At 37.5% G+C, this 13,883-nt stretch overlaps 1 protein-coding gene across 1 annotated transcript in view; it reads left to right on the plus strand.

Annotated features, from left to right (window-relative positions):
• Window positions 1-6,006, plus strand: part of LOC107564119 (serine/threonine-protein phosphatase 2A catalytic subunit beta isoform-like) — a 20,621-nt gene extending 14,615 nt beyond the window's left edge. Inside the window, exons 6-8 of the mRNA XM_016249115.1 lie at window positions 3,432-3,593; window positions 3,685-3,803; window positions 5,492-6,006. Coding sequence (XP_016104601.1) covers window positions 3,432-3,593; window positions 3,685-3,803; window positions 5,492-5,564 — 354 coding nt within the window. The 3' untranslated portion in view covers window positions 5,565-6,006. The remainder of the gene's footprint in view (window positions 1-3,431; window positions 3,594-3,684; window positions 3,804-5,491) is intronic.
• Window positions 6,007-13,883: the final 7,877 nt, after the last annotated feature.

Raw genomic sequence — 13,883 nt, forward strand, 5'->3', positions numbered from 1 at the left:
CTTCAGAAGTAACACAGAATAATTCACACAATCGAGAAAAAAAAAGAATAATTATCGGATTTGAATCGGCTCTCTCTGACCGATACCCGATCCAAGAAAAATTGCAGTATCGGAGCCGATATCCGATATGAATATCGGATCGGCACATCCTTAGTAACAGAATAAGTGATGTAAATTCAAAAATGAGGCAAATCCAAATTCTGCTGTAAAGCAGCTCTAACAAGACAATAGTGTGTTTATTCAGCTCCAGTCACGTCAGTGTTGGTTCAGTTCAGTAACTGTGTAAAGTTCATTCATTATGAAACGAGTTCAATTTGGCTATAAGCAGCTCTACTGAAGACAGTAGTGTTGTTGTTCAGCTGGAGTCAGTTCAATGTTTTCCCCAAATCGTGCGGCCCTAGATTGATGGATCTGATCTGATCTCACCCATTGTAGAGATCAAAAGCACTTTACTGGATCAGGTGAAATCTTTCCAGAAGGGTTTCCCGTTGTTGTGAGGGGACACAAAACCAACACCAAAACATTTGATTCAACACATCGTAGTGGTCAACGACACCCATCTAGTGCACGTTTGCGTAGTAAAACGGCTTGGGTGAAAACAAAACATGTTTAGTGTGAAAAGCTGTTTAATAACTTTGACTAGTGATGCACCGATCTTGAATTTTCATAGCCTGTTTCAATTTTATTTTACAAGCAAATTAGCAGATTCCGATACTGATTGCTGATTTAGTTAATTAGTATTAGGGCAGGACTGAATATAAATATAAGTACATGAACAAGATGTTTGTTTATTACAGTCCTACCTATCTGTGACTATTTAAAAACAATGTGAATTCACTCTCTGACAGCAGGTGGCGCTTATAGAACAGCAGAAATAGAGCTGTTTCCCCCAGTTACCTCTGTAAATAAAGCAGCGCTGTCAAATTAGCAGATTCCGATACTGATTGCTGATTTAGTTAATTAGTATTAGGGCAGGACTGAATATAAATATAAGTACATGAACAAGATGTTTGTTTATTACAGTCCTACCTATCTGTGACTATTTAAAAAAAATGTGAATTCACTCTCTGACAGCAGGTGGCGCTTATAGAACAGCAGAAATAGAGCTGTTTCCCCCAGTTACCTCTGTAAATAAAGCAGCGCTGTGCTTATAAACACTACTTTAATATGCATTATACGGAGGCAAGATGAAAAGAAAATATCATCTGAACTGTTCTGAAGACAGTCAGTTCTCCTCAGAGATACATTCATATAAACCCCCAAACCTAATTCAGTGTTTAGGATTTTATTCCTATATTTTGTGTATCGGGAACTAGGGCTGTGTATCACCAGCAAAGTCACAATACGATACATATCACGAAACAGAGGCCACGATACAGGACTGCACTGAATTTCACCTCAGCAGAATTTAGTAAAACAGCTGTTTATTAAACACTGCCAATAGTTAGAAATGGCACTATACTATGCAGAGCAGACAGTTGACCTCTGCATTATGAAGGGCCTCCATAACTGTACCACAGTACAATATAGGTAATGGCATATGTTTCATGGGGCACTCCCATGAAATGGCACTCCCCACCAGGTACAATATTCAGATTGTTTGCATCTTGTTTTTAAGCCCATAAATAATAATGTAGGTCTACTCGTTCTAATAAATGTATATTATAATGTACTCATACTAATATATTTTAAAAATCATCTTTACATTGTTGGTATGTTATCATTGCACAAATTAACACAAGTTCTACATTAGAACTCTTCTAATTTTATTATAAATTTTTTTTAAACTAATGCGCTGTCTTCACTGTATCTCACGCACACACGATTTTAGTCACTCACACAGATCAGTTGCGCGTGCGCACAGAAATTCAGCAACAAACTTTTTAGCGCTGCCCCACAATTTTATCAATAAAATAGTTTAATCGCTCAAGAGCTACAATATCTTTCTCAACAAGGAGCTGGTAACATCATCGTTTCTAAACGAATTAAAGCCACAGTTTCACTGTTAATAGAGAAACGCGGCAAAACGGTGGTAATTCATACATACACAGCCTCTCTCTCTCTCATGTAAATAAACACTTGATGAATTACACTTTTCTGAGAATAGAATATTGAAGTGGCGATCGCTAAACTGCAAGCTTACCGGTGTCTTCAGAAAGCAAGCGCGTTTATCCTCAGTGGAGAGAGAGCGTGTGCACATGGTTGCCAGGTTGACAAAGATAAGTAGCACGCTTAGAGCTTCCCACTTGCGCAATACGGAAATATCTGCTGTTTCGGGGATTACGTCTCTTTATATCAGGCAACCCCGGTTGTGTTCCTCTGTGGCCAGATTAAACCTGGCCTATATATTATGCTCTGTTCATTATTTTTTAGAAACCTCGCACTTTTCTACTCCATTTTAAACGGTGCTCTCGTATTCAAATTAAGCGCTGTCCACTGCTGCACAATTAAGCATGGTCCACTATATCGATACAGGGCCAGCTGTATCGATACTCATATCGTCAAATCTCTGTGACGATACATCGACGTATCAAACACAGCACTATCGGGAACAGTGATCTTGCTCTGACTGGTGCAGTATTTTCTCATTGCATCTGTCTTCAGTGTTTCTGGCCTCTGTTAACAGCAGTTTATAGACTTTGCAATCATTTTCCAAAATGTAATTTGTGTGGCAATATTATAATGTTTTTTGTGTACAAGTCTAGAACAGAGATCGGCTGAAATAAAAAAAAAATTTAAATTTTAAAAACTCCTGCCCAATGTACGTTTGGAGCAAAAACCATCCAGAAAGTTTATCTTGTATATTGTTCTGCTTGTCTCTATAAATGTACACCAGCCTCGATTTGCTCTCTGTGTCCTGATAACTGCTTTGCTGAATGAGAAACTACTCCAAATTTTTCTTTCTGAACAAGTCCAGCTGAATGTCAAATCGAATCAGATCATTTTGCGAATCTGTTTTGCCAATTCACTGGGATAAATAATATGCAAAATGCTCTAAATTATTAATGAATGGCATTGCTAGTTCTGATTTTAAACAGCTGTCCAAAATACGGGACGGGATGTTATAATTAGTGAAGTTCTCAGGTGAAGTGTGTGTGTCAGGGCAGTTGGAGCGCTTATGGTATACACTGCACGCACAGCTGCAGATGCCACTGCTGAGGCAGGATGCATGTTCTCACGCTCGTTCACCATGACCTGCAGTGCATTATGGGCTTTCATTTGCTCTTATCAAGATCAGATTCATGGGTTTTAAGCCAAACTTTGCCTCTTCAACTTTTATTAGCTCCTTAGATTAAATAACCAAGATAACAGCTATGCTTGTAAATGTTGAGTATTTAAAGTGCGTTTAAGATATGTGGCATCTATATAAAACATTAAATATTTGGCTGGTTTATGGAGAACGGCTGCACATCTGTGTGTGTGTGTTTCAGGGACCCATGTGTGATCTGCTGTGGTCAGACCCTGATGATCGCGGTGGCTGGGGAATCTCTCCACGTGGAGCTGGTTACACGTTTGGACAGGACATTTCTGAGACCTTCAACCACGCTAACGGCCTCACGCTGGTGTCCCGCGCTCATCAGCTGGTCATGGAGGTAGGATCCACACTCTGCACAAACCTTCAGTGGGATGAAGATAATCAGATCAAATAAAACTACTGTACTTTTTTTTTTTTTTTTCCCCCAGGGATACAACTGGTGTCATGATAGGAACGTTGTCACTATCTTCAGTGCGCCAAACTACTGCTATCGCTGTGGCAACCAGGCAGCCATTATGGAACTGGACGATACTCTTAAATATTCATTGTAAGTTGTGGTTCTCATGATAATCTTTCAAATATGTACTATCATATAAAGTGTGATTTCAACAACATGTCTGAATTATATTTCAGTTGGTTCACTTCAAGAATAAAAATTAAGCCTATTTCTAAGACTATAATGGTTTTGTATCTTTTTGGCATTGCTTCAAAATTATGACTGTTAACCCCAACATATTTTACAGGAAGATTCTTATTGCTGCAATGCAAACAGTCTTTAATTTTAAAGTGAAGTGTGTAATTGCCATCAAAATTCCACTCATGGGAGTGTTCAGAAAACCTTTTGCAAGTGTTTTTTCATAGCACCAATGTTGGACTTACAAATGCCTCACTGCATATTAGGGCTGAATCGATTATTCGACGACGTCGACAATATAAAAAATTAAAAAAATTGTAGACAAATAATTTTGTTGTCGAATAGACATTTGATCTCATATGATGTAAGAGCTTGCAATAACGGGGTTTGACTAGTGTGGCACTGTAGCGCAAGACTGTAATGCAGCTCTCCTGGAAGAAATCAGGAGAAGACTGACTCCGCAGCCAAACCTGACGCTGCTGAAAGCAGTTTAAATGCATGTAAATATGTGCTGCGTGCTTTCCTCACAATAACGAAATAAACATACAACAAAAATGAGAGCGGTGAGAAAACAGCAGTTAAGAAAGCATCTGTTCATAGCGATGTGATTAAGTTTGCACCAGCTCTGCAATCGGCTCTACAGTCACATCACGTTTATTTATATAGTGCTTCATACAATAGATTGATTTAAAGCATGCAGCTTTACAGTATTATACAAGAAAAAAAACTCACGGTGTCAGTCTCCCTTTCAGTTAGAATTACAGCTTGATTTTCTGCTATAAAGCCAGCTGTCCAGTGTGGAACTAGCTAATGATAGAATCTTTTTATTAATGAATGCAAAAATAAATTAATTTAATGCAAACCAAACTATCACTTTAATGTAATAATTTTTTCATTTGTATTTATTTAAGATTGATCTAGCTCAGGACTGTTTTGATTTTAAGGTGTTTTAAGAGCTTTTTATGCTGTGAATAAAATGTATCAAAAATAAAATGTCTTAGCACATCAATCAGTCAATTACTTCCGCATATAGTTAATTAATTGGTGAATGAGGAAGTCTCTGTCATCTCATTTTGTGCCAAATATATTCTTATTTGTATTGTAAAAACAAATAATTGTAATTGTACAACAGTAATATAATTGTTTGACATTCACTTCAAAGCTGAAGGGGTTACCTTGTTTTATTTATTAGTTAGAATATGTGTAACTCAGTAATTTAATTAATTGTACAAGCAGATTGTATAATAGAACAAGGCCTACTGATTAATTGGTGGAATAATCGACGATTAATCGATTATCAAAATCGTTTGTTGCAGCCATATTGCGTATTAAACCTGTATAGTTGGCAGTAAAAAAAAACTAATGACAGTCACCATTAAGAACAGTGGGAATTTTAAAAAAAACAATGAGAACTGAGGGGTAAAATTTGCTTAATTGCCATTAAAATGTCACGGTGCAAAAAATGTGAATAGTCCTAAAATGATGCTTCATTGTCATGCCTTCTGCAAAATAAATTTTCTTTCTTACTGAGGTTTTGTTTGAAGTGAAAGTAATTTGAACAGTGAGCTGTGCGTTTAAACTGCTTTTCTTCTTTTCCCCAGCCTTCAGTTTGATCCAGCTCCTCGACGTGGAGAACCTCACGTCACCCGCCGCACCCCTGACTACTTCCTATAAGCGAGCACTGGCCTGCCATGAAAGAGCTCTGAAGCAAGTGCAAAATGATGACAAATCTAAACGTCTATATATCTATTCATCCAATGTGTATATAAAATGGGAAAAATGTTCTGACACTGCAACACTAACACGGACCAAAATGTGCCATACAAGCATTTAATGCCTAAATCCAATCGCTTTGTCTCAGTACTGCTACAAAGTGTCTCGTTTTAGCCTATAGTGCAAATTGCCTGCTGTATACAATAAATAGAGATGTTCCCTTCGTTCTTCAATTGTAAATTACTCTCGAGTAAAAAAAAAAAAAAGTGACTAGCTTTCTCTCACAGTATCACTGGATTAAAAAAAAGTCCTTTGAGTTGGCAATGCCAGGCATGTGAAAAACGGTAACATTTTATACAAGTGCACAAGCTAACATCCTTTCCTGTATCTTCACCAAAAAAAATTTTAAAAATCCTATTGGGAAGGAATGTTGAAACCGAAGGATGTTTCTCTTCCATTTTGGGAGTGTATACACAAGTGTATATGGACTTTATCTGACTGTCCCTCTTTGTCTGATCTTACCATTTTCTTTTCTTTTGTGTTACCGGTCTTCTGTATTTGTCAATAAGTGATAGCCTCTTGTATTTGAACTAATAAACTACTTTTAATCGCAAGCTACTCCAAAGCTACATACTAGTTGTGCTTTTATTTGAAATTGATAGTTAATGTTATCCATAATGAAATAATGCTGTCAAGGTGAAACAGGATATATCAGCAGCCACAAATAATGTGGATTTGCATTTTATTTTTGTATTTTCCATTAAGAATTGACTGGGTCATAAAATAGTACAGATAATTGTTCTAGCTTTGACTGGTTAGCATAGTCCTCTGCATTCTCTTCATTGAAAGACTCCTCAATATCTGTGTATTCTGATACAAAACAATTCATTACTTTGTAGTTAGTTTTACCAGTGACTGATTCGTTGGTTTGGGGAGCTCTTTTGAGGTTTTGTTCTAGATGAGTAACTGCCATTGTTGCTAATTTCAAATTGCCTTTATGTAGTGCTTTATACAATACAGATTGTGGGAATGGATTTTAATTATAGAAATGTGACTATTATGTGTATGCCAGGTTAAAGAGATGGGTCTTTAATCTAGATTTAAACTGGCAGAGTGTCTGCCTCTCGAACAACACTAGGTAGATTGTTCCAGAGTTTCTGCACTAAATAGGAAAAGTATCTGCCGCCCACAGTTGATTTTGATATTCTAGATATTATCAAATGGCCAGAGTTTTGAGATTGCAGCGGACGTGAAGTACTATAATGTGATAAGAGCTCACTCAAGTACTGAGGAGCTGAACCATTCAGGGCTTTATAAGTAATTAGCAAGATGTTAAAATGTATACAATGTTCAATCGGGAGCCAGTGCAGCGTTGACAGAACCGGGCTAATATGGTCATACTTCCTGGTTCTAGTAAGAATTCTAGCTGCTGCATTTTGGACCAGCTGGAGTTTGTTTATTAAGCGTGCAGAGCAACCACCCAATAAAGCATTACAATAATCTAACCATGAATTAAAGTTTCTGCATTTGACACTGAGAGCATAGGTCATAATTATATATTTTTTAAAGATATTTTTAAGATGGAAAAACATCCCAATGGGGACACTCTTCAATTCTAGCATTATAAACTTATTGCCATTACATTTACATGAATGTTAACCAGCATTACTGTGAGAATAATAGACAAGGAGTGAAGAACTGACAAGACTGCAGCACATACAACAGCAGACATTAGTTGTTTTAGAGGTGGGGCAAATTATTACATTTTGGTGAAATATATCAATGAAAAACATGTTTCTTTAGAATAACATAACCTGATGAATCATTGACTCCGAGACCAGGGAAAAGTTTTATGAATTTTAAATTGAATTTATTTTGGGGTCAGTAAGATTTTTTTTTTAAATTTGAAACAATCTCTTCTGTTCACCAACAGTGCATTTATTAGATGAAAAATTGTTGCGTTTGGTCTCGTACTGTATCACATACCTTGTCAGTGTCGCAGCAGACATTAGTTGTTTTAGAGGTGGGGCAAATTATTACATTTTGGTGAAATATATCAATGAAAAACATGTTTCTTTAGAATAACATAACCTGATGAATCATTGACTCCGAGACCAGGGAAAAGTTTTATGAATTTTAAATTGAATTTATTTTGGGGTCAGTAAGATTTTTTTTTAAAATTTGAAACAATCTCTTCTGTTCACCAACAGTGCATTTATTAGATGAAAAATTGTTGCGTTTGGTCTCGTACTGTATCACATACCTTGTCAGTGTCGTACGCTTGCTTAGCCCTTTGTTGTGATAAACGGTAAAGTGTGTTCAGCTGAATTAAATTTTCGTTTTGTCAAACGGGTATAAAAAAGGTTAGTACAACACGGCAGCCAGCTACAAGCTACTCGTAAATTAAAGTAGTTAAGCTACATTCAAGCTACCCTTTTGAAAAAGTAGCTAGCTACACTACAAGTTGCTGTCAAAAGTAGCTAGCTACATTGAAACTACTTTCACATTTGTATTATTCTTTTTTTAAATGAACATTACAAATAACTAAATAATTATTAATGAAGAATTATAATGAAGTTATAAGTAAAATATAATAAAGTTATAAGTAAAAAAGAGTAGGGTGAATTCAGGTGGATTGGGACACTTTTCCAAGCCATTTCAATGACAAAAAGTGTCCCAATCATTTGATTTTGTAAACTATTCGATACACATAATAATAAAATACTGGATAGTTAAATAGTTATTTTAGTTATATTAGTATATTGCTACAAACGCAACACCAATGTATGAAACAAAATGTATGCAACTTAAACGATACAGAGGAGTCATAAAATAAGCAGGTTAAACTCACAGCACGCGGTATTTACTGACTGTGAATGGAGACGTCGATCATCAGCTGCGCGCGTGAATCCCACCACAACCATCCTTTTGCCAAATGATAAGCACACTATATCACGATTTTATTTTCTGTTCGATTAGTGTTCATTACAAAACTGTGGGGGGACAGATTATATTATGACCGTTCATCATTGTAAAATAGACATTTGATTTAGAGTACAATAAAGAAAAATGTGTCAGTTTAAAAAGGCTATTATTCACCTCTTGTATGTGCTTTAAGTCTTTGACGTAGACCGCATTTTAATCTTTTTTTTTTGCGTAAATTACAGTTGATTCATGTGAAATATCCACTCCTGTACATCCTTTGCAGTATCAGCAGACGATCTCTTGTCGGTGGAAAGACTGTAAAGTCGCGCGATATCACAACAGATGGCGGTAATGAACAAATTTAGTTTGTTATCTAGTCAGATGAAGATGCTGTGCTGCTTCAGTGCATTACAGGCTCATGATTCGTCAGAAGGCACAACGGAATGTAGCGTTTGGTCGCGCTACATCGCTACTTGCTGGAAAAAGTAGTTAGCTACAGGAAAAGCTATACTGTTTACACTATACTGTGTAAAATTAGCATTGCTACTGTAAAGCTACTGAAAAATGTAGATCCCACACAAAGAGGCACAAAATCACTTTGTAGCGTCTGGACTAGGGCTGCACGATAAATCGCATGCGATATTTAACGCGGTAAATCTCCATCACGTGCGTGCTTTCACATTGAGCAGCATTAACTACACAGAGCCTTTGTTCACTGACGAGCTGCGCAAAACCACGTTCATATTCGTGCGATTTTTTGCGCAGCTCATCAGTGAACAACGGCTCTGTGTAGTTAATGCTGCTCAATGTGAAAGCACGCACGTGATGGAGATTTACCGCTGATTACAGAACCGGCTTTCTGGCAAGATGCGCATTAAATATCGCATGCGATTTATCGTGCAGCCCTAGTCTGGACCAATCAGACACCATTGATTTTTTGATTTAACAAATCAATTATTCATTAGATTAACAAACATTCACAGACCCCTCACCCAATAAACATACTGGATGTCTGAATGAGGCCCAGGACCCTGGATACCATGGCAACCATGACACCTTTGCTAGACTAGATAGACTTTACGACCTAATGGCATGTTGAGAGTTCTCCCTCTCACTACATTTTTTTTCCATAGGAAAGACACATAATGCACAGCAAAATGGACTCTTCTCTAATTAATTCATAGGAAAACCTTTCTGTGAATGAACACACATCTCCTCAGGACATTGTGTATACCATTACTGTTCTTGTGTATTGTCTGTTTTTTTATGAATTGTATACTGTTTTGTGTGTGTTATGATAGATCACTAGTTAATATAGGCCCACCGATACCATGTTTGGTCTCTTTGAATTTGTCTTCTGATGATCTAAATGAGGGTTTATATTATATGTGGGTACATGGGCAATATATTAGTGTTCTAAGAATCTTCAGTAATTTTGATTCGAGTTCCATATGCAAATTAACATGCTCTCACACAAAGGGTCATAAAACTCACCAGTATTCCCAACCTCCCACTTGGAAATTCAGCCTTTCTCATTGGACAAGCCCATCCTGAGAGGCGTGAATCTTCTCAGACCTTAAAAGGCTCACGCACAGTTCTGCCCAGGTTCTTGTTGTTCTTCTTCTGCTAAGAAGCGTGTTGGAGCCTGAGCCGGTGCGGGCGTGCCCGGCGGGCTCCAACACATAGCCAGTCAGCCTGCGGCTCTGTTAGATTCTGAGAAGATGAGGATGTGAGCTAGCACCCCTCTAAGGACACCCTAAGTCTGCGCCAGGCCTCGGGCCTTGATTTTCCATTCACCAAAGATCCTAGGATGTCAGCCGATGTCTCTCTTAGCTCTTTCCACTGGGAAGAAACTCCCAATCACCATCGAGTCAGAACATCTTTGGAGTTCATCACTCTTCAAACCCGGAAGAAGGTGATCGCGACTCCTGCACCACCGAACCTTCAAACCATCATCAAGACTTTCATCCGAGACTGCATCCATACGCTCGTTCCAGGCCAAGGCAATGCAAGTATCATACATTTAACTAAACGAAACAGAGGTTTAGTATAAGCTGTAGACCCCGTTCTAAAACGGCGCTGATGGTTTTTACTCAGGTGGTTAACTGACTCTTTTCATAGCTTCATTCTCTGGTTTTCCTGATGGTTTCATCCAAGTCTCATTTGCCCTTTCCCCTGTATGAGTGATTGTTTGTTTGTTAGACTAGTTTGTGTTAGTGTTTAGTTAATAAAACTATTGTGCAGAAATTACACGAGTTTCTGATTCTGCCTTGCAAATTAATTGTCCCTTTACGATTTTGAGCCTTACTACATGCTCTAATGCATTAATACTGTTGGAAAGTATTTTCTGTTGCCACGGAAATATTTCCGTGTTGATGTGAACTTACACTGAATGTTCACTGGACGAACAGATTGGTTGATTGCAATTTAATTCTGCTACAGTTACTACTGGCAGCTGATATAAATAATTGTAATTAATCATAATTAATTGTAATTATTTATATACATTTCCCTTTTGAGCTAATTTGCTACAACTTTCACTGACTTTTAAATTAAATTTTCCCTCCTGATGTAATGACCTGCCCAACTCAGTCCGAGCAGAAGAATCGGCTCATCTTCAAGAATCGGCTAAAAACACATCTCTTCCATCTTTATTTGACCCTCTAACTCTAGCAACTCTCTATTCTAATTCTATTCTTAAAAGAAAAAAAAAACTTGCCCCTTTTAGACTTGCACTATTTATTTACTAACTGCTTGTTTTCTTTAAAAAAAAACTAACACTTGCTTCTCTAATCTTTTTGTATTCTATTTGTTTTCTTTTTTATTTATTATACAATTAACAAAAGCAAAAAAGGCCTCTAACACTAGATTGCTTTTTCTGTTTTATCTGTTTTCTTTTTATTTATTATATGATTTATTTTTAAAAAACCTTGATACGTGCAGGGTTTAAATTGGGCCGGGGCTGTCCGGGGCTGAGCCCCGGCACATAGACTCCAGGGCTTGACATTAAAGGTATTGTATATAAAGGTAAATGTATTTTTTCAAAAACGCTTTAGAAAACTGAGTCAGGCCGAGTACCAAAACAAACTTGTAGCCAATCAGCAGTAAGGGGCGTGTCTACTCATTAGGCGGAGGAGAGAGCGCTCAGTGCACAGGGCGGACATTAGCCGAGCCGAGCGACGACAGAAAGAAGGCTTACGATAAGGCAAGAAGTAGAACCCATGTAAATATCGGATCAGCTTTCCAGCTCTGGAGAGAACTCAAGGAGCGGGAAGGCCTGCGATCGGACGCCGAGGTTGCTTTCTACTCGATAGTTGAGTTACATTGGTTTTGCTTTGTTTCACCGAACTAACATATGCTGGGTTTTGCTTGAATATACTCGTGTGTCATGTTCGCTTGTTTGTTCATCTGCAATCATATTGTCCTTCCCTTCAGCTATGATAAAGACACATTCATTTCCACACCCTTTAAGACTGGAGCGTCTAAACCTCCTCAACTGTCTGTTTCAAGCGTCAGCGCCCAAAGTGTGTCCGAAAAGTAAGATAATATGTTTTATACAGCAGATAATAATACAGCAGATTCCCCCATAATCATTGCCTGGGTTGCGTACGTATGTGGGGGGTGGAGCTATCAAAATAGTGGTGAGACCCTTTTGGGGTAGGGGCGTGTTTGTTTTGGTGATTTGAAATGTCAACATTGGCTGCCAGAAATCACTTACCCCACATTTAACACTTCATTAACGCCAGACAGGTAACATGATTAAAATATCAGTAACCAAAAAGAACAATGTAAACGCAATGATTATTCTGATTTTATTACATTAAGAGTAAGTGGCGAATAGTGGATATAGCTACTGTATATAATGCATCTATTGACAGAATAAGGTTGCACTGCTGAGGCAAGGCTCACACAGCCTCTCCAGGAGAAATCAAAACACACAACATTGGTAAAAATTCAAAATGGAAAGTTTTTATATTTAAAATAGAGTTAGTTAGGCAACATCAAACAACGTTTTCACCATTACGACTGTTTAATAGTTCTACAAGCAATAATAAATAATATTAGGTCACTTACAAACACAGCGCATCTCACAGCAACCAGCCGATTCATTGCTGATTGATTCCGTGTTTTGAGTCAAAGTTTCATAAGCCCATGCATAAACATCTGATGAATCTGCCATTTGCACGAATTGTTTGAATGAATGACTAAATGACTCACTCATTAAGCGCTCACTACTGGCACATAGAGACCCTTTCACGTAGATATCACACTATAGAGACTGTCTGTTCCCCGAACTAGAACTTTAAGAGTAACAGTTTAATTGATGTTCAACAAATAAAAAGCAGATGTAATACGGATAAACAAATGATAAAGCTTGGCTTATTGAATATCAGGTCCCTTTCTACGAAAGCACTTTTTGTAAATATGATCACTGATCATAACCTAGATGTGCTCTGTTTGACAGAAACCTGGCTAAAACCAGATGATTACATTATTTTAAACGAGTCTACCCCCCAAGATTACTGTTATAAACATGAGCCAAGAGGTAAAGGGGGAGGTGTTGCTGCAATTTATAACAATATTTTCAGTATTTCTCAGAGGGCGGGCTTCAAGTATAACTCGTTTAAAGTAATGGTGCATCATATTAAATTATCCAGAGAAACAAGTGTTAATGATAAATCCCCTGTGATGTTTGTACTGGCTACTGTATACAGGCCACCAGGGCACCATACAGACTTTATTAAAGAATTTGCTGATTTTATATCAGAGTTAGTGCTGGCTGCAGATACAGTTTTAATTGTTGCAGGTTTTAATATCCATGTTGATGGATATCCCAATGCATTTTTTTTATTAAAAAGATGCATTGTGATCAGCATTTATAAACATTCTGAACTCTATTGGGGTTAGACAACAGGTGTCAGGACCAACTCATTGTCGAAATCATACTCTAGATTTAATACTGTCACATGGAATTGATGTTGATGGTGTTGAAATTATGCAGCCAAGCGATGATATCTCAGATCATTATCTAGTCTTGTGCATACTTCATATAGCTAAAACTGTAAATTTTACCCCTTGTTACCAGTATGGTAGAACCATCACTTTTACTACAAAAGACTGCTTTGTAAGTAATCTTCCTGATTTATCTCAATTCCTCAGCATATCTAATAACTCAGAACAACTCGATGATGTAACAGAAACTATGGACTCTCTCTTTTCTAGCATTTTAAATATGGTTGCACCTTTACGCTTAAGGAAGATTAAGGAAAACAGTCTGACACCGTGGTATAATGAGCACGCTCGCACCCTAAAGAGAGCAGCCCGGAAAATGGAGCGCAGCTGGAGGAAAACAAA

This window comes from Sinocyclocheilus grahami, unplaced genomic scaffold, assembly GCF_001515645.1.
Source record: "Sinocyclocheilus grahami isolate Dianchi unplaced genomic scaffold, SAMN03320097.WGS_v1.1 scaffold911.1, whole genome shotgun sequence".
NCBI classification, from domain to species: Eukaryota; Metazoa; Chordata; class Actinopteri; order Cypriniformes; family Cyprinidae; genus Sinocyclocheilus; species Sinocyclocheilus grahami.